Source organism: Paroedura picta, chromosome 3, assembly GCF_049243985.1.
Source record: "Paroedura picta isolate Pp20150507F chromosome 3, Ppicta_v3.0, whole genome shotgun sequence".
Lineage (NCBI taxonomy): Eukaryota > Metazoa > Chordata > Lepidosauria > Squamata > Gekkonidae > Paroedura > Paroedura picta.
The window spans coordinates 68,750,327-68,776,453 of NC_135371.1; the positions used below are offsets into that span (position 1 = coordinate 68,750,327).

Below are 26,127 nucleotides of genomic sequence, written 5' to 3' on the forward strand. Positions count from 1 at the left end.
GCTTTATGCAAATATAAACAAACAGTATATATTTGCCACAAAACAGGTCTAATTTGCACAGCTCCAGTGCCAGGGAGCTAACCAGCTAACCAACAGAGGTGCATCTATTTTTGCATTTCAAATTTTCAAATTTTAAATTTGGCTGTAATTGGCAGAACCTCCAGCAACAGTAGCAGGAGCATTGTTTAGTAATTTGGAATCAGACTCCCTCTTTCCAGTTCCTATGCTAGGAGCTCAATTAGAAACTTGAACAACCTGATGAGTCATGCCTTGCTCTCCCCCATCACCCACTGATTTACAGAATTGAAAAATCTAGAAAATGTCCATAGACACTCAAACTTAGTAAACACTTATAAAAGACATTCCTTGAAAAAATTATTCCCATTGAAAGTACCTTGAGTAAAGGGCATGGTATCGGCATGACAAACTGTAGAGGTCCTGCTTCAAGAAATATTAATTTAACAGCCCACATCCTGAGTCCTACATGAAGTGTCTTCTGACCTGAAATGATCCAAGGCTGTGGTGCTATCTGGTTTGCTAGAGAAACCCACAAGTGTGCTCATGCGCTTCCCTAGTAGGTCAAAGAGGACTGTAGCAGGTTAGAGAAATGGTGCAAGGGGGAAGGCTGGAGTCAGGTCTTCCTGCATGCCAAAGTCATCTGGCTCCATATGACCAGGAACTGCGGAGAACCCACTTTCATTTCAGGATGGGGATGCAGGATGCACAATTGGGGTATCCAGGGTTACCAACAGTGGGTCAGGAAATTCTTTAAGATTTGGGGGTGGAGCCTGTGGAGGGACCTCAGCAGAGTATAATGCCATAAAGTCCATCTTCCAAAGTAGCCATTTCATACTGGAGAAGGGATCAATGTAGTCTAAAGATCAATTGTGATTCGCCCTGTGTGTGTCCAAGCTCTACCCAGAGGTTGGCAACCCTAATGGTTTCCAACTTTTAAACTCTTCTATATAGTTCTTCATTTATTAACAGTTTGATGTGCAGCAGTTCTTAGCTCACACTATTTCTCTCCATGGCAATGAACAGCTTCACCGGGCTGCTTCAACCCCATAAGCCTTTCCCAAAGGGACAGGGCGGGACATTTTTTCTCCTGGCGCTTGGAAGCCCTCTCCATCGTTTGTGAATTGTCAGCCTGTCCAAGGCGGGACCACGCCTGGATTTACACGGCGCTCGCAGCGAACTGATCTGGGTCTCCGCGCCGACAGCTGGCGCCCGAGCCATGCTGCCCTCGTGCGGCTCCCGAAGAGCTCGGCCGCCCAGTGGGTGATGTCACCGCCCCCCTTCGCCGACATCGCCAGACTCCTCCTGCAGCCGCCGCAGTGACAGCTGAGCCGGGCTTCCTCGGGGGCTGGCGGGCGCATTTGCAGGCGGAAAACGTCCGGGCTGCCGGCGCTCAGCGCCCCTCGCCGAGAAGGAGGGCTCGGGGCAGGGAAACCAACATGGCCGATGACTTCGGCTTTTTCTCCTCCTCGGAGAGCGGAGCGGCCGAGGCCCCGGAGGAGGACCCCGCCGCCGCCTTCCTGGCTCAGCAAGAGAGCGAGATCGCGGGCATCGAGAACGACGAGGGCTTCAGCGCGGCCGAGGGGGGCTTGGGAGACCCGCAGGCGCCAGAGCAGCAGCCAGGTGAGCGCGGAGGGGAGTCCACAACGGGCCTAGCATAGCCGAGCAATAGCAGGGGCGGCACAGGCCTTCGCGAGACCCGCGGACAGGAAGCAGCCGCGCATTTTAGCGGGGAACTACTAAGAGTGCTTTTTTTCGTCGGAGGAGAAAGCCTGGGGACACCCAAGGAAGGGTCCCAGTGGGGAGGGAAGGCGGCCTAGGCTGGACTGCAGTCTTTCCGGAAGTGGAAAGTGCAAAGGCTTTCTTTGCTCTCAGGGATGGATGTTGGGAGCCTCACAGTGGCCAGGGCATCAGCTGGGATGGTGCTCCAGCTATTTCTAACCTAAATCGCACGTTCTACTGTCTGGATTGTGTTTGGGCAGTGTGCTGCTGAGTCAGAGCATTGCCTGCTCTGGCTGGCAGAGGCTGCCTGGTTGTGATCTCTCCCATCACCTGATACTTTTAACTGGAGATGCTGACAATTGAACCTGGAACATTCTGCATGCAAAGAAGATCCTCTTCCACTGAGTCATTATTCACCCCCCCCCCCGCAATGGAGGCTTAGCAAAAAAATGCCAGTCCATGGCAGAGAAGGGACTTCTTATCTGTAGCAAAAGCTGGCTGTGCTTTGAGAATCTGGCAAGAGAAGAACTCCCCTAGCCCTTCCAAGCAGCTACTTCTACCTGAGGATTGGATGTTTCATGGACCACATTTGTCTCTAGCAAGTAGGCCAAGGTCAAGGCAATTCAGCATGGCCCATCAAAAGACGTCTCATTCCTTCCTTGCCTGCTGCAGGACTGAATAGATGGGCTGTGGAAGGAAGGATTTGAATTCTCTGTGGGTGTACTGTATGTACGGGAGACATTCGGAAGCTCCAGGATGACTTTGGGAGGAGTCCCTGCAAATGTTGCCAGACCAGATCCAGTCATCCTGGGTGTAGCCAGATACTCAAGGGAGGAGCAGCATCAGGGAAAGGGGAAAAGTTTATGTAAGGAAATGGCATGAGGAAAAGAATATGCTCTTTGAGTATAAGAACAGCACGTGGGCTGCCCCTGGTGATATTTCCTCCTTGACTTCCTTTCTTAGCTCGATTCTTTTTAAATGCTCTGCTTGTGTGGCCTTGACATGTGTCTAATTCTAATTAATGTAGCCGATGAAGCCCTTCGGATCACTTTTATCACGGCTGAGAAGAGCTTCACCTCCGCAATTTCTCCATGCTGTACTGTTCTTTCAAGGCACCAGGGACAGAATAACAAGGGAACTCTGGTTCAGCTGAGAAAGGGCCCTAAAAGCCAACCCAAACAAGAAATTTGTTTGTTTTGGCAATGGTTGTTTATTTTAAATACTTGGATGCTCACCTGTCCTGATCAAGTCAGGACACATGATAGCCATCAATAAAACCTACACAGGAACCCCCCCCACTTACATGTTGTCTTAAAAGCTGAATAAAAAAATAAAACAAATACATTTTGTTATAAGAACAACCAGCTAGAATCAGTCATAGAACCATCATACTTCTCCAGAGGGTCTTCTGTAATTCAGTTTTGCAGTCTTCTCAGGAGAGCGAAAACCTGCTTTCCTTCTAGGAGAGTATTCCACAAAAGCAGGACAGTGACTTGAAAAGTCTCAACTATGGTTTCCAGAGGCCTTAAAGGTAAAGGTAAAGGTATCCCCTGTGCAAGCACCGAGTCATGTCTGACCCTTGGGGTGACGCCCTCTAGCGTTTTCATGGCAGACTCAATACGGGGTGGTTTGCCAGTGCCTTCCCCAGTCATTACCGTTTACCCCCCAGCAAGCTGGGTACTCATTTTACCGACCTCGGAAGGATGGAAGGCTGAGTCAACCTTGAGCCGGCTGCTGGGATTGAACCCCCAGCCTCATGGGCAAAGCTTTCAGACAGCTGCCTTACCACTCTGCGCCACAAGAGGCTCATTCCAGAGGCCTTGGGAACTGATAAAAGTCTGGCTGACACATCCAACAATGCTTTTAGTGTGCTGTCCAAAAGCTTTAAAAATCCAGGAATGCTCGTTTTTCATTATGTCCCAAAATGTGTCTATAGTAGATCCTTACACTCCACCCCCAGTAGCTTAGTTTAGTCTAGAACTTCACTGGAGGGCACATCAAAGTTCCCCCTCCCCCAGAAGTAGGTGAGAACAAGTTTCCCTTCTGAAATAAAGGGATTAGTTATGTTCTATAGGTACTGTTGTTATGCAGTGAGGAATTAAAGCAACAGGCATTTGGTAACCCTAGGGCAGTGTTTCTCAACCTGAGGGTGAGGGACCCCTTTGGGCGTTGAATGACCCTTTCACAGGGGGCGCGGCAGGGCAAGCAGCTTGGCCGGGGGTGGGGAGGCACTATGCAACAGCCTGGCAGGGTAGATCGTCTGTCTGGAGCAGTGGAAAAGAGTGAGATCAGCATGGTGGGAAAAGAGGCAGAACTCAACTGAGAAACCCTGGGGGGGGGGTGGAAACCAATTTATATACAATCATGAACAATGGATCTTCATGCCATTGTTCAGTTTTGGTTTAATTTCTGGGAAAGAACACTTGCATAATTTTATGGTTGGGGGTCACCACAACATGAGGAATTGTATTAAAGGGTCGTGGCACTAGGAAGGTTGAGAACCATTGCCCTAGGGAGAACTAAAACAAATGCTGTATGTGAGCAGCTAACTCTTCTTAGTGTGATCAGTTAATACAGAACATGGTTTTTGTGCATGTAACAGGTGTTTTACAAATGAGCAGTTTGACATTTGCAACCTTGGATGGGAATATTTATCAAGGGCATATTCTTTGTGAAGGTCACGTATTCCATCATCTGCCCAAAGTGTTCTTCTGTGGCTTACACAGACAATCTTATCCATTTGGTGCCTCTTAATAATTGTGGAACAGCCTTGGGGGATGGACGGTCCAGCCTCTCCAGGGCCAATCAGGGTGCAACCAGCTGCACCCTGATTGGCCCTGCTCCTACAGCTCCTGCCCTCCGTCACCAAGCCCTCACCCCTTGCCTCACACACGTGCCTGGCTGTTAGAGCCAGGCACGTCTGTGACTCCACTGCTCCACTTGCCAGGCCCCAGGTAAGTGGCCTGGCCATGAGGGGGTGGGGGTGGGGAGAGTGAGCTCTTCCCAAAGGCCTGCAAAGCACACCCTGGGCCTCTCTTCCCAAAGGCCTGCAAAGCACATCCGGGGCATCTCTTCCCAAAGGCCTGCAAAGCACACCCTGGGCCTCTTTCCCCAAAGGCCTGCAAAGCACACACTGGGCCTCTCTTCCCAAAGGCCTGCAAAGCACACCCTGGGCCTCCCTTCCAAAAGGCCAGCAAAGCACACCCTGGGCCTCTTTCCCCAAAGGCCTGCAAAGCACACCCTGGGCCTCCCTTCCCAAAGGCCTGCAAAGCACACCCTGGGCCTCTCTTCCCAAAGGCCTGCAAAGCACACCCTGGGCCTCTCTTCCCAAAGGCCTGCAAAGCACACCCTGGGCCTCTCTTCCCAAAGTCCTGCAAAGCACACCCTGGGCCTCTCTTCCCAAAGGCCTGCAAAGCACACCCTGGGCCTCCCTTCCCAAAGGCCTTGAAAGCACACCCTGGGCCTCTCTTCCCAAAGGCCTGCAAAGCACACCCTGGGCCTCTCTTCCCAAAGGCCTGCAAAGCACACCCTGGGCCTCTCTTCCCAAAGGCCTGCAAAGCACACCCTGGGCCTCCCTTCCCAAAGGCCTGCAAAGCACACCCTGGGCCTCTCTTCCCAAAGGCCTGCAAAGCACACCCTGGGCCTCTCTTCCCAAAGGCCTGCAAAGCACACCCTGGGCCTCTCTTCCCAAAGGCCTGCAAAGCACACCCTGGGCCTCTCTTCCCAAAGGCCTGTGCCTCTCTTCCCAAAGGCCTGCAAAGCACACTCTGGGCCTCTCTTCCCAAAGGCCTGCAAAGCAGACCCTGGGCCTCTCTTCCCAAAGGCCTGCAAAGCACACCCTGGGCCTCTCTTCCCAAAGGCCTGTGCCTCTCTTCCCAAAGGCCTGCAAAGCACACCCTGGGCCTCTCTTCCCAAAGGCCTGCAAAGCACACCCTGGGCCTCTCTTCCCAAAGGCCTGTGCCTCTCTTCCCAAAGGCCTGCAAAGCACACCCTGGGCCTCTCTTCCCAAAGGCCTGCAAAGCACACCCTGGGCCTCTCTTCCCAAAGGCCTGCAAAGCACACCGTGGGCCTCCCTTCCCAAAGGCCTTGCAAAGCACACCCTGGGCCTCTCTTCCCAAAGGCCTGTGCCTCTCTTCCCAAAGGCCTGCAAAGCACACCGTGGGCCTCCCTTCCCAAAGGCCTGCAAAGCACACCCTGGGCCTCTCTTCCCAAAGGCCTGGGCCTCTCTTCCCAAAGGCCTTGCAAAGCACACTCTGGGCCTCTCTTCCCAAAGGCCTGCAAAGCACACCGTGGGCCTCTCTTCCCAAAGGCCTGCAAAGCACACCCTGGGCCTCTCTTCCCAAAGGCCTGCAAAGCACACCCTGGGCCTCTCTTCCCAAAGGCCTTGCAAAGCACACCCTGGGCCTCTCTTCCCAAAGGCCTGCAAAGCACACTCTGGGCCTCTCTTCCCAAAAGCCTTGCAAAGCACACTCTGGGCCTCCCTTCCCAAAGGCCTGCAAAGCACACCCTGGGCCTCCCTTCCCAAAGGCCTGCAAAGCACACCGTGGGCCTCCCTTCCCAAAGGCCTGCAAAGCACACCGTGGGCCTCTTTCCCCAAAGGCCTGCAAAGCACACCCTGGGCCTCTTTCCCCAAAGGCCTGCAAAGCACACCGTGGGCCTCCCTTCCCAAAGGCCTGCAAAGCACACCCTGGGCCTCTCTTCCCAAAGGCCTGCAAAGCACACCCTGGGCCTCTCTTCCCAAAGGCCTGCAAAGCACACCCTGGGCCTCACACAGGCCCCCGGTGTGCTTCCCAGGCCCCCGGGATGCGCTCCCACTCCCCCCCCCACCCTCAGGGCTTCCCAGCGGACTACAAAGCAACCTGGAAGCTGACGGGAAGGACCCTTTCCAAGCCAGTTCTTATGAGTGGGCTTTGAAGCTAGTTCTTTCATAAGGTTACAAATTGGCACAAATCAAGTGTTAAAATAGAAACATTAAAACCAGTAGGTTTTAGTCTTCTCCCTCTAACCATGAAATCGCTTCAACTCTTAAAAACGTCAATGAACACTTTGAATGAGAAGCTGTAGAAGTCTTTTTAATAATTCTGATTATTTTGTCTTTGGGGTAACTTCTTGCAAGAAAGTAATTGTTCCCATGCAATGGCACGCCACGCCATGTACACCTGCCGCCTTGAAAAGGCGGTGGGTGCGCATTGTGGGCCGGGGGAAGGTATGGCCCCCCCGCGAGTGCGTGGCTTCCCCACACTCTGCGAAGCACACCCGCCACCTTTTCAAGACCCTCTGGAGAAGTATGATGGTTCTATGACTGATTCTAGCTGGTCGTTCTTACAACAAAATGTATTTTTATTTTTTTTATTTAGCTTTACAGACAACATGTAGGTGGGGGAGCTCCTGTGTAGGTTTTATTGATGGCTATCCTGTGTCCTGACTCTGTGAGGCTCCAGGTGTGATTTGGGGGCGGCAGGGAAGCCATCCCCGGCCCCTCTCCTCCCCGCGAGGCTTCAGCTTACCGGGCCGCGTTGTTTCTTGTAAATCAGGATGTGTTCCTTGCATTTCTATCCATTGTAATTTAGGCTGCTGTGCTATTCCTTTTTATTTTGGAGTAAATTCTATTGAATACAGGGAGGTTGACTTCTGAGTAAACATGCATGGCATCAGGCAGCATATCAAGTTTATTAACTTTGTTTCCCCCCCTCATGTGTTCATACTTTCCCTGCTGCTTTTACTTTCTGTTTTGTGCATAGGTTCTTGCCTCCGAAAGCCCATGTCAATAACTCTTTCAGTTCCATCTTAACTGCTGAAAAGCCTAAGCCTAAATACTACTGCAGGGTAAAACAGTAATGACTGGGGAAGGGAATGGCAAACCACCCTGTATTGAGTCTGCCAAGAAAAAGCTATAGGGCATCACCCCAAGGGTTAGACATGACTCAGTGCTTGCACAGGGGATACCTTTACCCTTACCTTTACTTACTTAAGTCCCATTGACCTTTGTAGGAATTTTTGACATGTGTCAGGCTCCCAAGAACATTCCATGCAATTTTAATCTCTCCAGAATTTTCTGTACATAGTGACTGGTTCCTTATCTAGAATTTAGAGGAACGAATCACAGATTGATACACAGGTTGTCCAAAGGACTGTAATTACAACCAGTGACTTGACTACAAGGTTTTACTTTTGGGACGTTGGAAAATGAATGTGAGAATTAGAGATTCCTGTACACTTTGTCCCCATTTACCTTAAATATCTGCCTGCCACTCTCAATTACCCTGGAGCCTCTTTGTATCTTCTTTCAACTCCCATGTCTTGCTGTTTCTTGTACATTCCATCCAGTTCCCCTACCACCTCCACCGAGGTGCTTCCAAGATGAAATCAGCTGCCCCCTCCCTCATAAGGCAGGAAGCCAAAACCTGATTATAATGTGCTGCACTTCAAGTTCAGCCTTATGCTGGCAACCCCCATTGACTAGGAGGATGTAGTGGGTAGAGTGTTGGACTGGATGACTTGTGCTCCAATCCTGACCCTGCCATGGAAGCTTGTTGGGTGACTCTGGGCCAATTGCCATCTGTTGGCCTAGCCTACTCTCCACAGGGTTGTTATTGTGAGAAAATGGAGGATGGGATATAAACAAATACATTGCAAATGACTAACACTTTGTCCTTTTCCTTCCTCTGCAGTTGATTTTGAAAGCACAGGAATCACTGTGAATGGAGATGTGTTTCAGGTGAGGATCTGTACACTTGCTTAGGCTTTGAAAGGGAGTGATGCTTGGTCATGATGGTTAGCAATCACAGTGGGGTTGTGATGGTGAACTGAAGAGGCTGGGCTGAAAGTTCAGGAGATGATTGAGATGTCCCTTGAAAGGGAAACACTAATATTGCACCTTCATCTCGCCTAGCTGTAGCCTCATCTTTCCCCTTAGCATCTTGTCAGGTTTACAACTTGGAGGGCAGTGCTGTCATGGACAGAGGTTGTTAAAGTTTGAGGTAGGAAATTAATGGAAAGATTCTGTCTGCCCGGACAATCCATAGGGTAAGCACAATAGAGTCCAGTAGTACCTTTAAGACCAACAAATATTCAGGGCATGAGCTTTCGAGTGCAAGCACTCTTCGTCAAACTAAGAACTCCCTACATGACAGTGGGAATATATAGCAAAAATTAATTCTGTTACATTAGTAAACTGTGTCACATATCCAAATACAGCCAATGATAATTCTTTGCCAAAAGAGCCAATCAATCCCCTTGAAATTCAGTTGTTATTCACACAAACATGGGAGGAATAAAACTGTCTGTCGAAGTGATCAAAGGCTATCACATCAACATATGTTGCTTGCTCCATCTGTTCCCATACCAGTGTGAAACATTCTTACAAGGTAATTGCTGGTAACTATCTTATCCCAAGGCCAGGGAGTAAACTCAACATTACCATTACTTGACAGTCACATTATCACAGTATCACAAATAAAATAAGTTGTGAGGAATATGGATACACAAGTTGAACAAGGTTAGCATGAATAGTGAGATAAAAACCCTTTGTCCCTATTGAGTCCTGGGTATGTTGTAGTATTGAGTGTTGTAATAACTTGCAAGAGCCTCTTGTGGCGCAGAGTTGTAAGGCAGCAGACATGCTGTCTGAAGCTCTGCCCATGAGGCTGGGAGTTCAATCCCAGCAGCTGGCTCAAGGGTGACTCACCTTCCATCCTTCCGAGGTCGGTAAAATGAGTACCCAGCTTGCTGGGGGGTAAACGGTAATGACTGGGGAAGGTACTGGCAAACCACCTTGTATTGAGTCTGCCATGAAAATGCTAGAGGGTGTCACCCCAAGGGTCAGACATGACCCGGTGCTTGCACAGGGGATACCTTTACCTTTACCTTTAATAGCATTTCTGCAATCTCCCTTTCTAGCCTGTTCTTAAAGTTCCTTTGCAATACCACAGCTACTTTCAGGTCCTTTGATCACTTCGACAGACAGTTTTATTCCTCCCATGTTTGTGTGAATAACAACTGAATCTCAAAGGGATTGATTGGCTCTTTTGGCAAAGAATTATCATTGGCTGTATTTGGATATGTGACACAGTTTACTAATGTAACAGAATTAATTTTTGCTATATATTCCCACGGTCATGTAAGGAGTTCTTAGTCTGACGAAGAGTGCTTGCACTCAAAAGCTCACGCCCTGAATAAATCTTTGTTGGTCTTAAAGGTGCTACTGGACTCTGATTCTATTGTGCTACTTCAGACCAACATGGCTACCCCTTTGAATCATAGGGTAAGCAATTTGCTTTGGGGTACAAGGAGAATAAGGGGGGGAGTAGGCTAAGTAATGGAGACTTCTATAGGGAGGGGATCAACTACCGTTGAGTAGAGTAGTAAAGAAAAGGATTTGTCAGGCATGTCTGTATTGTTTTAAAGTGATATCCTGTGGAGAAAACAAAATTTCAGAGGCCATACCTGTAGCTCTTCATGGAGAATATTCTGAAAGCTGAGAAACCATCAAAATAAATTGTGAAAGGTTTGCTTGGCCCACTTTGCAATACTGATTGAGTTTCTTCATATGCACATATAGCTCACAGGCACCAGTGCTTTGTTAGGGCTGAATCCAGTGGCTTCACCTGGCAGCGTGACAATAGAGAGTGAGAAAGTTGTGACTTGGTAGTCTGGTCCAGTGGTTTTCCAAGGACAGAGAGGACCAGCAGAGCTTTTTTCTTTCTTTAGATAAATTAGGCAAAGCCAGTGGGTTCCTTCCTTTCCAGGGGCGGGGTGCGGGGCGGGGCGGGGAGCATATTGGCTGTGTGGCTCTTGGTAGCACTCCTGCCCCCTGCTCTTGTTTGAGAGCTGAAATTTGAGGCTTTGTGAAAGTAACATTTCATGTTTTTAGTTGTGGCTCTAAAGAATTTTCACTGTATGTAAAAATGTGAATGTGGCAAATGGGTTCAGAGGCACCTGGTTATTGTAGATCAGATACAGCTCCTATTCATTGTAAACTGGGATTTGCTACTCTTTAATGTGATGTTCTTGTAGTATTTCTCCCAACATTTACTTAGGGTCCATCACAGCTTTGTGGTTTTCTTAAGCCTAAACCAGAGATGATGGATGATCCTTATATATGCAGTATCATTTGTTGTTTTTGATAATTTTATCAAACTGAAAGACAAAGAGCAATAACCCTCTGCCCAAACTCAGGTAATAAACCAACCAAACTCACCTTCTTCAAGGGAGAGAGAGGAATGAGACACGGTCAGCTGCCCTCTAACTTAAAAAAAAGAGGAATGAACTTAGAACTACAGAGCTAATAAAAGACAAGCTAATAATTGTCTGAAAGGGCCTGAACTAATTAAACTCTATTGATAAGAATTAAATCTTACATGTAGCTGCAGCCTTCCCTTATCCAGTACTCCCGTGCCTGGGAATAATGAGGGAGAAAACAAACAAAGTTGTCAGAGTTTAAACTGATAAATTGTTTAGGTCTTCTAAAAGTTCAAGAGAAACAGAAAATTGAAAAAAAAAGATAAATAAAATGACCGAATTGCTAGAAACATCTCACCACTCCCCAAATAAACCTAATATGGATTGAGGCAAGGGAACTGGCTATCTGCTGATAATAATCCCCATGAAGGCAATCAAAATGAAACAAGAAAAACAAAGTAAAATGAAAGACGCATTTAATAGAAAGAACAGGAAAAAAGACAGGAAGAAACTGAAAATTAGAGCCATAAAACTCCTTGATGCAGAGCACAACTGGAAGGCATCAGGCAAACTAGCAATGGAAGCCCAAATCACATATATTTGCCTTCATGGTTGTTGTGGGATGGGGAGGCCAGCTGGAACGATGCATAGGTGAGTGGAACAAAAGTTTTCTCCCCCCCCCAGTATGTTTCATTCAGTGGATTTCAGTGTAATGTTTTCAGGCCACCTCTGACACTGGAGGGGAGCCAGGTTGAAAGAAAAGTGCTGAAAACAGAGCATGCGAAGGATGCAGGGTGTCACTCTCCTTACCCACACATTCAATTTTTCTTATAAAATTGATCCACACAGTGCCACTTGAGTGCTGAGCAGGTAGCCATATGTACACGTGAGTTCTCTTCTGCCTAATTTTACTCTTGAAGTACAAGTACACATGATAGGAATTTCTGTCATTATTTTTCCATACTTTTAAATTTCTTGATAGACTGTAGTTATTCAGGTTGCAACTTTAAAAGGAAACTGAGTATGTATGTTTGGACAAGCTATTTTTCCTTCCTGCCAAACTGCCAGTCCGTATTTGGTTTTGTTTCTGCTAGACAATAGTTTTATGCATTTTTCCCAACAGAAAGTAAAAGCAAAGCTCCTTGGGGATTTTTATGGGGAGCAGAAAGAAAAAGAGACCCCTTCCCGATAGATCTTGTTAAGACTTCAGACACCCCCAACTATGATTTATATCTTTAACACTTTGCTCTGTTGTTTAATTGTGAAAAGCCCTCTTGGGAGGAGACTGTCCAGGTCCAGCGCGTGTTCGGATTGGCCCAGACCTACTGACACCCACCCCCAACAGCCCAACCAGCCCAATCAGGCTGCATCTCTCATACAATCAGGCTATGTCTCCCGCCCTAACAGCACCTGACTGAGGCGAGAGCAATGTAGGGGAATCTGGGGGTGTAATTGTGCTTTCCTTTTGGTGGGGGGGGAGCTTTCCCCTTCTGCCAAACAGTTGACTGACAGGGAGGCCACAAAAAAGCCCCTTCTCACTTAAAATACTGCTCTGGCGGGCCTCGCTGCTGGAGGGAGGAGGTAGCTAAGATTCATGTTCTGGAATTCCACACTACCTAGGTGTGCATAAATCTGACTAGGGTCAAGACTGCTGTGCACAGGGAAACCTCCTCTTAGCGTTACCATATTCCAGGTGAGGCACTAAACTTACAACTAGCGCTGTCTTCAGTTCCACCTTCCTCATGGGGAGTCTGTTATGGGGAAAGGAAGGGAAGGTTGTTTTTCAAACTGCTTAGAGACACCTGAGGCCTGCTGGGCGACGGTGGGCCATTCCTAGTCTCTCAGAGCTCTCAGCCTCACTTTCCTCACAGGATGACAGTTATGGAAAGAGGAAGGTGGTTTTAAACTGCTTAGACACCTGAGGCCTGCTGGGTGACTGTGGGCCATTCCAGTTCTCTCAGACCCACTTCCCTCACAGCGTGTCTGTTATGGGGAGAGGAAGGAAAAGGTGTATGTAAACCGCTTTGAGACTCCTTTTGGTAATAAACAGCAGGGCACAAAAATCCAGCTCTTCTTCTTCTAAGGGACAACAGTGAAAGAAGCATGTGGGCACATAACATTTTATCAGCAGTAAAAAAATGGAGGCAGAAGGAGGAGGGTGGGCACCTGTGTACTGTGACTACCACATGTGGATTAGGGCAGAGGGGCATTTCATTGTCTGTGGCCTAATTCACGCAAGAAGTAAAATGAGGTTGAACGCAGAACTGGGAGGAATTGGTTGCCATGTAATCTGTCAAGCGTTGCAAGAACTCACAACAAGCTTCTTTAATAAAGAAAGCGTTTATTGAGAAGTTACTTCATACACCTAAGCTAAGAAAGTCAAATCTGCCTGAGACCACATTTGCCTCCCCTTTTCAATAGTGTTCTCCCGCCCAAAACTTGAAAGTTCCCAGGGAAGGGGGAGAGGAGGCACCAGGTGCCATAAACCATAGTGTTACTTCTCGCACGTCCTTGGTCGTCTCCGGACAAGGTAAGATGTTATGGTTACAAAAGGCAGACCCAGCCGGCAGGTTCAAAAGACAAATAATTCACAGCTCCCTGAGATAGCAGGAAGCAACAAAACAGTTTCGATTTCAGGCATGCAAGCATAATATATGGGCCTTGGGTTACAAAGCGGCCCCAGGGAAGAAAAGGCAAAAGGCAAAGCAAACAAACATGGAGATGCCCATGTCAACTTATGGCAGGAACAGGCACTGATCCTAACATTCCTCCGCACCAAAATCAGCCCCCACCCCTCACCCAGCGTCCACAGGCCGAGGGCACTGGGGAAAAGCACGATGAAAAGCACGAAGTAGCCGTGGGGCTTTCACATTCGCCGCCTCTACCCATTCCCTATCTCCCGAAGGGAAATCCTTCCATTCCACCAAATATTGAAGCCCCCCTTTGTGAACTCGAGAGTCCAAGATTTGGTCTACTTCGTAGTGGGTGCCTTATCGATGAAAACAGGGACCGGCGTTGAGCGTGGAGGGTGCCAAGAGTCCGGCAGGGGGGCACATTTCAGCAAGCTGGAATGAAAAACCGGATGCACATTCCTGTAAGTTTTTGGCAATTCTAATTCCACAGTCACATCATTGATCAATCTAATAATAGAAAAGGGTCCTACGAACTTGGGCCCCAGCTTGCAGGATTGTTGTTGGCACCGGAGGTTTTTTGTGGAGAGGTAGACCTGGTCCCCCACCGCCCAAACCGGGTTGGGCAAACGTTTTTTGTCTGCCTGAGCCTTATATGATTGCTTAGCCCCTTCCAGGCTGGAGATAATGGAGGGCCAAGCCTCAGAAATGTCCTTAGCCCATTTGGTCACATCAGGAGCATCGGAGGACACCAATTCCCAGGTGGGGACAGCTAATAGGTCAGTGCCATAGACAGCTTTAAAGGGAGACACCCCCGTGGAAGCGTGAACCCCATTGTTGTAGGCAAACTCAGCCAGCGGCAAGAGGGCGACCCAATCGTTCTGCTGATGATTGATGAAGCAGCGCAGGTATTGTTCCAAAATTTGGTTCACCTGTTCGGTTTGGCCATTGGACTCCGGGTGATAACCCGAGGTGAGGGCTTGCTCCACCCCCAGAAGCCGCAAAAGCTCCCGCCAGAACTTGGCAACGAACTGTGGGCCCCGATCCGAGAGCAATCTCCTAGGGATACCATGTAGTCTATAAACGTGGGTGACAAACAAGGAGGCTAGTTTGGCAGCCGAGGGTAACCCCCCACAATGGACAAAATGAGCTTGCTTGGAAAAAGCGTCCACTACCACCCAGATCACACTTTTGCCCTGACTCAGAGGGAGATCAGTTATGAAGTCCATTGACACGTCAGACCATGGGCAGGAAGGGGTGGGTAAAGGTTGCAACAAGCCACGTTTCTTTCCCCCCAATGGTTTGGAGGCAAGACAAGTGGGGCACCCTTGCACATATTTTTCCACATCCACCCGTAGGGATGGCCACCAGTAGTGCCGTCTAGCCAAATGCAGAGTCTTCACAAAACCGAAGTGTCCCGCGGCCTTAGAATCATGGCACAATTTTAAAATGTCCCCCCGCGCCACGGCGGGGACGTAGAGTCGGTCGTCTTTGAAAAACAAGCCCCCCTTGTCGACCAAGGTGGAACACAGTGTGACGAATTCAGCGTCCCGAAGGACCTCCTTTTGAACCCACCCCCCGGGAATGGGGATGCCCCCCTTGGACTTGCTGCGCGTCATCGCGGCCAACCCCAACTGGGCGGGTGTGAATACTGTGTCCACCAATGGGTCGCACTTGCTGTTGTACTGCGGCAGGCGCGAAAGGGCGTCCGCTAGAAAGTTCAGTTTCCCAGGCAGATGCTTGAAGGAGAAGTTGAACCGGGAGAAAAACTCCGCCCACCGCATTTGCTTGGCGGACAGAGAGCGGGGCTGCTTGAGCACTTGCAAGTTTTTATGGTCCGTCCAAACCACGAACGGGACCGCAGACCCTTCCAACCAATGTCTCCATGTAGCCAACGCCAATTTTACAGCCGCCGCCTCTTTCTCCCAGATTGCCCAATTGCGTTCAGGCCCCGAAAACCTTTTTGACAGGTAGGCAATCGGGTGCAGCTTCCCATCCCCCCCCTTCCTGGAGGATCACGGCCCCCATGGCCACGTCTGAGGAGTCCACTTGCACCGTGAACTGCTTGGTCGGGTCTGCGTGGGCCAGTACCGGTTCAGACGTGAAAAGTTCATTCAGTCTTTCGAAAGCCCCCTGGCAGAGCGGCGTCCACTTGAGCGGCCTCATTCCGTGCGGCCGTGCGGCCGCCTTCCCACCCTCCTTGGTTTTTAGCAAGTCCGTTAAGGGAAGGGCCACCTTGGCAAAATTCGGGATAATGGTTCTGTAAAAATTGGCGAACCACAAGAAACTCTGGAGTTGTTTACGCGTCTTGGGCGGTTCCCATGCCAGTAAGTCTTTCACCTTCCCCGGATCCATCTCAATTCCTGCATTGGAAACCCTGAAACCTAGGAACTCCACTGAGTCACGGTGGAATTCACACTTGGATAGTTTGGCAAACAACTGGTGCTTTCGCAGCCTGCAAAGCACCTCTCGGACCAGCTCCACGTGTTCCGCGGGCTTGTCCGAATACACCAAAATGTCGTCAATGTACACCAAACCCCCCTGGTACAACAAATCATGCATAATTTCATTAATCATGTTCATGAACACGCCCGGAGTGCCGGCGAGGCCGAACGGCATGATAGTGTACTCAAATTAGCCCAGGGGGGTGTTAAAAGCCATCAAGTATTCGTGCCCCTTTTTTATGCGGACCCGGTAGTAGGCTTCCCTTAAATCTAGCTTTGTAAAAATCATCGCCCTCCCCAGATATCCCAACAAGTCTTTGATGAGCGGTAAGGGGTAAGCGTTGCAGGTGGAGACAGCGTTCAACCCCCGGAAGTCCGTGCAGAGGCGTAGGGAGCCGTCCTTCTTTTTTACAAAAAGGACCGGGGCGGCCAAGGGGGAGGTGGCCGGCCGAATGAAACCCCTGGCCAAGTTTTTGTCCAAGAACTCCCTTAGTTCCTTCATCTCACGCAGACTCATGGAGTACAATTTGGCTTTGGCGAGCGGCTCCCCTTTTTTAAGTTCAGTCGTGCAATCTGTCTTGCGGTGGGGGGGCAGCTGGTTGCACTCCGCTTCCGCAAACACATCCTCAAACCCACGGTACTCCTTCGGGAGCGCAAGCGCCCCTGACCCGGCAATTGTGGCAATGTCCGGCCCTTCCTGAAGCGGCGAGGGGCGTCGGTGCCGCTTACACCCAGGGGAAGAGAATTTCACAGTCCCTTTCTTCCACTTCACCGTGGGATCGTGCTCGCGCAGCCAATCCAAACCCAGTACACAGGGGAAGGCGGAACGGGGGGCCACGAAGGGTTGTATCTGTTCCCAATGTATATCAATGTCCAGATCTATGGGGAGCGTTTTTACTGTCGCTTCCCCCCCCGGGGCACATTCCCCGTCAAGCTGGGTGATGGGTAGTGGGTCCCTCAAAGGTACCTTCCCCACCCCTAAAGTCTCGGCCAATGCTGGGCTCACCAGGGTTTTGGTGCAGCCCGAGTCCACGATGCAGCGCACCCTCAACTGTTTCCCCGAGCTGGGTTCCGTGAGGGTGGCTGGCAAAAGTACCAAGGGGGAATCACTCACCGAACGTTTGCCCCTGCCCTGGACCTGCTGGCGGGGCGCCTTCACAGCAGATCGTCTTCATTTCCTGACAGCTCGCTGGCATTCGAGCCCTCCTCCGGGCCACTGTCGCTAGACTCCACTGAGGCGGACGCCACCCCCGCCGGGGCCAGAAGGGACCAGACCGCCTTTTTGGTAGCCTGTTTCTTTGTCGCCGACCCCTGGGCTGGGGCACCTCCCGCTGTTTTGGCTTCGGTAGGGTTCGCTCCCCCCGCTTTCGTTGGGCACTGAGCGAAGAAATGCCCGGCTTGGCCACAGCCTAGGCACAACCCCTTCTCGCGCTTGCGGGCCCGCTCGCTGGAATCCACTTTGCCCTTCGGCTTGGGTTTCTTGGGTGTATTGGTCTTCACACCTGCCTTTTCCTTTCCACCGCCGAGGTCAGCAGCTCACAGTAGATGGCTCTCCATCTCCCCTGCCAGGTGCACCCAGCCCATCACGGTCGCTGGGTCGTCCAGGTGTAGGCACTTGCAGGCCAGGCTTCCGGAGAGCCCTTCTACGAAAGCATTCACCCTCTGTGGCTCCGTCCACTCCGGTACCGAAGCTGACAATTTTCGGAACTCCCAGGAGTACTCAGCCACCGACTTTGACCCTTGCTTGATCGCCTTGAGCTTCTTTTCCGCCGTCTCCCTCTCAAAAGGGTCCCTCCCAAAAGGGTCAGGTGCATGGTTCTCACAAAGTGGTCGTAGTTTCTCACCGCCCTGGGGTTGTAGCGATAGGGGTCCATGAACCCCTTCGCTGCTTCGCCCTCCAGGCACTCTCCCACAAACCGAATGCACTTGGCGTCATCCTGGAAAGTAAAACCCATGTCCATCATGTAGGCTTGAAGATGGACCAGGAACCCTGGGAAAGCTGCCGGGTCCCCGGAAAAACGGGCCTTGAACTTGTAGGTGCTCCGCATCTCCACTCCACGAAGCTGCGGTGGTAATCGGGCATTGGCCCAATCCCTTGGCTGTCTCACCCCTCGGGGACGCGGGCGCACCCCACGTCCTACTCCCACAGCCTCCCCGGCCGCAGTAGCGACGCCCGCTGCAGCGGCGACTCCTGCTGCTCCGGCCGCTCCCGCTGCTCCAGCCGCTGCCGCCGCCTGAGCTACTCCGGCTCCTCCAGCACCGGCCTGGTCCTCTTCTCGGGCCCCCGCCGGGGGTTCTCTCCCTCCAGCTGCGACGCCTTCCAGGTCACCGTAGTCATCCTCTTCTTCCGAAGAGTGGGCTGCGGCCCCCGCCGCTTCCAGGATCGCGGTCCCGGTCCCAGCCGCTGCGCCTGCGGCCATCGCCATGTGCTCTCGCAGGGTCGAATGCACCCCCGAGGATCGTCGACCACTTAGTCGTCGGGCGGCTGCTTGTAACTCCCGCAGGAGGCGTCTCGCCTCGCGCTGAGATTCCGGTGCCAATTCGCCCGACACAGAGTGCAGCCAGTCGGTCACACGGCCTATTTGCTGCTGTAGCTCCTGCACTTCCAGGGTTGCCGCCGTCCCTCGATCTGGCACCCCAGCGGGCAGTTTGTCGGGCCACAGCTCATCCCCAGTCAGGTGGTCATACTTGGACAGCCGCCTGTGCTCGGTGATGTGTCTCTCCAGGAACTCCGAGGGTCCCGGGGTAGTATCACTCAGGACTTTTGCCATCCCCGAGCCAAAGGAGCCCGACGCGGCCAGTTCGTCCTGTGTGTAATCCCCATACAGGTCCGCGTCCTGCTCACTATAAATGTTGCCTTCGTCCTGCATGCTAACAGGCGAAAGGTGTTGTGAGATTTGACTTAATGTCAAGCGTTGCAAGAACTCACAACAAGCTTCTTTAATAAAGAAAGCATTTATTGAGAAGTTACTTCATACACCTAAGCTAAGAAAGTCAAATCTGCCTGAGACCACATTTGCCTCCCCTTTTCAATAGTGTTCTCCCGCCCAAAACTTGAAAGTTCCCAGGGAAGGGGGAGGCACCAGGTGCCATAAACCATAGTGTTACTTCTCGCACGTCCTTGGTCGTCTCCGGACAAGATAAGATGTTATGGTTACAAAAGGCAGACCCAGCCGGCAGGTTCAAAAGACAAATAATTCACAGCTCCCTGAGATAGCAGGAAGCAACAAAACAGTTTCGATTTCAGGCATGCAAGCATAATATATGGGCCTTGGGTTACAAAGCGGCCCCAGGGAAGAAAAGGCAAAAGGCAAAGCAAACAAACATGGAGATGCCCATGTCAACTTATGGCAGGAACAGGCACTGATCCTGACATAATCTCCCCCTAAGAAGAGTCTCCAGTCTGATTTTTCCCTTCACATATCTGAAGACATGGCTCTGGAAAGCTCATCTGTAACCACTATGCCACAATTCCCAAAGGTCAATCCTCTCCCACACTCAACTAACATTCCAAAGCATAGGTTCTTGACACCCATCTCTCCACACCCATGCCCTCAATTGTCACCACGCCACCACAACCTCCCACACAACACACATATTCAACCCCATGCCCTTACAGGCTGGCAACCCCTCCCCTTCCTCTTCCCAATGCCAAGTTCTCTCTATCTTAATCTCTCTCTTCCTTTCTACCTATCTCTCTTTGCTATTCCCCCCTGCTAGCGCCCCTTGTATCAGCTTTAATTCTAGTCAATATATAAAAGATGTCGTTTCCAACACCAGCTCCCTAAGATATTTTTGATGGAGTTGCCAAGGCTGAACGTGAACCTTCCTATGTGCAAAGCAAGGGCTCTTCCCCTAAACTGTGGCTCCTCTCTAGTTGTGAGTCCTCCATAGAATCCCCTGTTACTCCCACCTGTTTCTGCTAACACCAAGCCCCAGTCATAGCACCATTGTAAAGTTTGTATTTTAGTAGGCATTTGCAAGGAGAACTGTAACATGCAGGTTCCTTTTTTGGTGCCATTCCAGTCCCTGAGATGTGTGGGGAGTCCTCTCTGTCCAAAGCTGATGAAGGCAGTGGCTGCTTTGGACTATTCCTCTTCTTCCTTTCTCTGGTATTCACCTGGTTTACAGTTTCATAATCCCACTGGAGATGGGTAGACTTAATTAGATTAGGAGATTGGGTGTGAGAGTGGTATATAATCCAATCTCTCTGAAGAACAGTGCAAGCACTTATGCATGGCTGCTTGTTTTTCTGACTCAAAAGGCCTGGGAGATTCATGGCTCAGGCCAGGGAGGCAACCCCATCCCCAGCCTTTTGGCTCACCTCTAGTCTCTTCAAATCTTGATAACCACTTCTGAGCCATATATTTTCCTAGCCAGAGTGCAGGCCCATATGTCAACAATCAGGGTTAAACTCACTGCTCACTTGGAAGGGATGTTTGACGCAGGCTGAGAAAAGGGAGTGGAATTACTTTGTGGTCATGGGGATGTCATCCAAGCGGTTGCAACAAGATAGCTGAGTGCATCTATGCTGCTCACCTGTCTGACTTGCCTCTGGTAGAAAATATTCCAGGTGTACTTTGGGACAGCCTACTTCTAAAGACTGCAGGCAGGTGGATTGCCTTCATACTCAGTTACTGGAGATGATGGAGGAATGACTGGGTACATATCACAATGGAGGAGGGCAATTCCACTGAGGAAATTTGTAGTAATTATTCTTAAGGAGCCTAAGGCAGGAAAGGAATGCTGCTGAGGCTCCTGCACACAAAGCTGTGGAGAAGCAAATTATTTCCCCCGCAACCCACCCCACCCCAAATGGGTCCAATTTAGTGTGGCCTTCCTCTGCAGTCTGTGACGGTGAATAAACTTGGTGTAAGCTCTCCAGGAACAGATGAAATGGTCTTGAGGGTTGGGTGGCATCTTCTGCCTTCCCTGAACAGCTCCCTTCATGTAGCTATTAGCCATTTCACTCCACTCTAGGGAGATAGTTTGATCTTGTTTGTTTACCACAGTGCTTCTTACAGAAAGGCAGTCTATCCCAATTTGAAATTATCCCCTGGTTGCATCCTGGTAATATCAGAAGTTGCAATAAATGCAAGCAAAGTAAAGACGCCAGACGAACATAGACTTTTTAAAAATGCGAAGAACTCCAAAAGACTAGCCATGTTAGCTTCATATAGCCAAGCAAATCAGAAAGCGATCATATTTAAGACTAAGCAAGCATCGTCCAGGATAAGTGTTCTTCAGTTCAATTTATCAGATGCATTCAGGATGGCAAATCTTTGAGCTTGGGCTCATGAAAGTTTATGCTGGAATGAATGTGGCTAGTCTTAAAAATGTCACAATTTTCATTTCACTTTGGAAAAAAAAGCTTTCTATGTTCATAACAGATGAAGGGATGGTACATTGTAAGACAGTGCCATGGTCATCCTAAGCAGTGCCTTAGACTTAGAAGGATGGTAACTCAGCATAGAATTGTGATTCTGTCAGCCCAGCCTCCTTTCATGGCAAGACCCTTCCAATTTTCTCTATCCTTCCAGGCCACTGGATAAATAGCAAAATAAAGACAAGGAAGTTTTTGTTTGGGTTGCTAACCACCAGTTAGTGGGTAGAGATCTCCTAGACTTATGACTGATCTCCAGACAACAGAGATCAGATCCCTTGGGGAAAATAGCTGCTTTGGAGGGCAGACTTTATGGCATTATGCTCTGCTGAGATTCCTCTTAATTACAACTTCCACCCCAAGTCTTCCGGTATTTCCTAAGCAGCAGTTGGAAGCCCTCCAAAAGTCTTTTCCTGAGCAGAGTTGATGAGTTCCTATTTCCTTGTTCCTTACAGTTTGGAGAGGGTTTTATAAATGTAGTAATTTATGCTTGGGCATTGGTCCTCTCTTGGTGTTTCAAAACTGCAAAGTCAGTACTGATAAAAATCTGAAAACTTATGAAGTTGTACTAAAGACGATATTTTAAATGTCTAGCTTAATCTTATGGTCATTGTTTCTGTTTCATAGAATCATAGAATCATAGAGTTGGAAGGGGCCATACAGGCCATCTAGTCCAACCCCCAGCTCTACGCAGGATCAGCCCTAAGCATCCTAAAGCATCCAAGAAAAGTGTGTATCCAACCTTTGCTTGAAGACTGCCAGTGAGGGCGAGCTCACAACCTCCTTAGGCAGCCTATTCCACTGCTGAACTTCTGTGACTGTGAAAATCTAGCCTATATTGTTGTACTTGTAGTTTAAACCCATTACTGCGTGTCCTTTCCTCTGCAGCCAATGGGAATAGCATCCTGCCCTCCTCCAAGTGACAACCTTTCAAATACTTAGAGGGCTATCATGTCCCCTCTCAACCTCCTTTTCTCCAGGCTGAACATTCCCAAGTCCCTCAACCTATCTTCATAGGGCTTGGTCCCTTGGCCCCAGATCATCTTCGTCGCTCTCCTCTGTACCCTTTCAATTTTATCTACGTCCTTCTTGAAGTGAGGCCTCCAGAACTGCACACAGTACTCCAGATGTGGTATGACCAGTGCCGTATACAATGGGACTATGACATCTTGTGATTTTGATGTGATGCCCATGGTGATACAGCCCAAAATGGCGTTCGCCTTTTTTACCGCTGCATCACACTGCCTGCTCATGTTTAGTTTACAGTCCACAAGTACCCCAAGGTCTCGTTCACACACAGTGTAACCTAGAAACGTATCCCCCATCCAGTAGGCATGCTTTTCATTTTTCTGACCCAGATGCAGAACTTTACACTTATCTTTATTAAATTGCATCTTGTTCTGATTTGCCCATTTTTCCATTGTGTTCAGATCTCGTTGAACTCTGTCTCTATCTTCTGGAGTATTTGCCAGTCCTCCCAATTTGGTGTAATCTGCAAACTTGATGAGTAGTCCCTCCACCCCTTCATCTAGATCAGTGGTCCCCAACCTTTTTATCACTGGGACCAACGCTTGACAATTTTACTAACGCCCGGTGGGGGGGGGGGTAGTTTACTCCTCTACTCTCAACCACTGCCCTAACGCTCTCTGATCGCTATGGTAATGCTTAGACATCACTTCAAAATAAGATACAGACACGCCACAACAATGAACATAAGGAACATTTTACTTGTTTTATTTTATTTATTTTCTTGGAAATTTTAACTCATGACAATGACAAATCAATGTGAACCCTGAGCTTGTTTCTCTGCAACGAGATAGTCCCATCTGGGAGTGATGGGAGACAATGACACAATGTTGTAAAGGGCCGGGGGGGATGAAGTAAAGGGCCTGGGGGGGGGGAGAAGGCGTCCTTCACAGCCCACCTCCAATTAGTCGACGGACCACATGTGGTCCGCGGCCCACAGGTTGGGGATCGCTAATCTAGAACATTAATAAATATGTTAAAAAGTACCGGATCGAGCACCGAACCCTGAGGTACCCCGCTACTCACCTCCCTCCAGTCTGATGAAACACCATTGACAACAACTCTTTGAGTGTGGTTCTCTAACCAGTTCCCTACCCACCTAACTATCTGAAAATCCAGATTGCAGTCCTTCAATTTATCAATCAGAACTTCATGGGGAACCTTATCAAAAGGTAAAGTACATCAGCCGAATTTCCACGATCCAGAAGACCTGTTACTTGGTCAAAAAAGGAAACCAGGTTGGTCTGACAGGACCTGTTGGAGACAAATCCACGCTGACTTCCTTGGATCACCCAATTGTCCTCCAGATGTTTGCAGATCGCTCCCTTTAGTATCTGCTCCATTATCTTCCCCACAACAGAGGTCAGACTCACTGGTCTGTAGCTTCCCGGATCATCCTTCCTCCCTTTTTTGAAGATCGGAATAACGTTTGCTCTCTTCCAGTCCTCCGGGATATCTCCAGTCCTTAAAGAGGTCCCGAAGATGATGGACAAGGGTTGTGCAAGTTCTCCGGAAAGTTCTATGAGCACTTTTGGGTGCATTTCATCCGGCCCAGGGGATTTGAACTCCTCCAGTGCAGCTAAATGCCTCTCGACAACCTCTCTGTCCATGTCAACCTGCTACCCAGACACTATCCCTTGGCTACTGCCATCTCTAGATGTGCCTAAACCCTTCGACCTGTGGAAAAAAAACAGATGTAAAATAGGCGCTGAGCCTTTCTGCTTTCTCTGCATCCTCAGTTAGAGTTTGTCCATCCGCACCCAACAGTGGGCCTACTGCCTCCTTTACTTTACGTTTGTTCCTCACATAATTGAAAAATCTTTTTTTGTTATAATGTTCTTCCCTGGCTAATCTTAGCTCACTCTCAGCTTTGGCCTTTCTGATGACTGATCTACAGTGCCTAGTAACCTGTCCTAGTAACCTCTTCTTTAGAGCTTTGTCCTTCCTTCCATTTCCTTCCATTTCCCTTTTCTTTCTTAGTTCCTCTTGAAGTTTTCTGTTCATCCAAATGGGCTTCATAGAGCTTCGTTCTGGGATAGTCATGGATTGATCATGTAATAGCTCTTGTTTGAGTAGCGCCCACCCTTCACATGCTCCCTTCCCTTCCAGCATTCTCGTCCATGGTATGACACTCATCATGTTTATTGAAGTTTGTCCTACGAAAATCCAACATCCGCATCTGGCTACAAGCTTCCTTGCCTCCCCATCTCAAAGGAATTCTATGAGGAAATGGTCACCTCCCCCTAGGGTCCCCACCTCCTTCACCTCATCCACCAACTCTTGCATGTTGGTCAGTATTAAGTCCAGTATGGCTGAACCTCTTGTGGGTTCCTCTACCATTTGATAAATGAAATTGTAAGCCAGGCAGGTCAGAAAGTTGCATGACTGAGGATGCTTCTCAGAGTTTGTTTCCTAGCACACATCTGGGAAATTGAAGTTACCTATGATTACAAGGTCCTGCCACTTGGATATTTTCCCAAGCTGCTCACAAAGTGCAGCATCCACATCCTTTCATTGGTCAGGCGGTCGGTAGCAAACACCAACCACCACACTTTTTGTTTTCCTCTCACTTATTTTTACCCAGATGCTTTCCACTGTAGATATACTCTCCTTCACTAGAATTTCCTGACAGGTAAGCCCTTTCCTCACGTAGAGTGCCACTCCTCCACATCTTTGATCTATTCTGTTTTTTCTGAACAATTCATATCCATCCACTATTACATTCCAGTCATGAGAATCATTCCACCAAGTTTCTGTGATGCCTACTAGATCATACCTTTCCATCAGCATGAGAAGTTCCAGCTCTTCCTTCTTATTGCCCATGCTTCGGGCGTTAGTATAAATGCATCTGAATCTTTTTACTATTGGTTCCCTATGAGCTGGCCTTCCTGGTTGGGCTGCCCCCAATCGGTTTCCTTCTTTACACTCCGTATGTTGAACATCTCCTTCCCCTTGTGGCTTCAGTTTAAAGCTCTCCCGATGAATCTCCCCAGATTCCTGCCAAACACATTCTTCCCCAACTTCAACAAGTGCAGTCCATCAGGTGCTAGTAGGCCTTCTTCAAGAAAGCCTATCCCATGGTCCCAGAAATCAAATCCCTCCTGGCGGCACCAACTACGCAGCCACTGATTCACCTCCATTATCTTCCTCTCCTGACGCATTTCCCTTCCATTGACAGGCAAGATTGAAGAGAATACCACTTATGCCCCCATTTGCTTGAGCTTCCTCCCTAGATCTTGATAGTCTGTTTTAATAGGAGCGATGGTATTCACGGACATGTCATTCGTTCCCACGTGGACCATCACAAATGGGTAGTGATCCGTAGATTTGAGGAGTTTGGGCAGCTGTTCTGAAATGTCTTTAATTTTCGCCCCTGGCAAGCAACACACCTCTCAGGTTAGGGGGTTGGCCCCAGCCACATGACAATCCATTCCTCTTAGTAGGGAGTCTCCAATTACCAGTACTCTCTTTTTTTTTTCAACACCCTTTCCTTCTATCCCCATGGCCTCTTCACTTTGTCTTAGACTTTGTTTTGGGACCTCTTCCCTCATTGACACTTGCACCTCTTCTGCAAGGGCCTGAAATCTATTCTGGAGCTCCAAAGGCCCCGAGAACCGTCTCGCTCTATGCCATTGAGTCTTTTTCCTAAGTGTCTGCAGAGGCTCCATAATGAGGTCAATCCCCTTAACGTCTTCAGGACTGGTTGTATCCTCTTTATTCTGAGTTG

General features: G+C 49.3%; 1 protein-coding gene across 2 annotated transcripts in view; it reads left to right on the plus strand.

Moving 5' to 3' along the window:
- The first annotated feature begins 1,203 nt into the window (after positions 1-1,203).
- The window catches only part of CLTB (clathrin light chain B), a 47,911-nt gene continuing 22,987 nt past the window's right edge, over positions 1,204-26,127 (plus strand). The window contains exons 1-2 of one of the 2 annotated variants that reach the window (XM_077326345.1): positions 1,204-1,638; positions 8,409-8,455. In XM_077326345.1, the coding sequence (XP_077182460.1) occupies positions 1,455-1,638; positions 8,409-8,455 (231 nt within the window). In that variant the 5' untranslated portion in view covers positions 1,204-1,454. The remainder of the gene's footprint in view (positions 1,639-8,408; positions 8,456-26,127) is intronic. The other variant, XM_077326346.1, reaches the window with a different exon arrangement.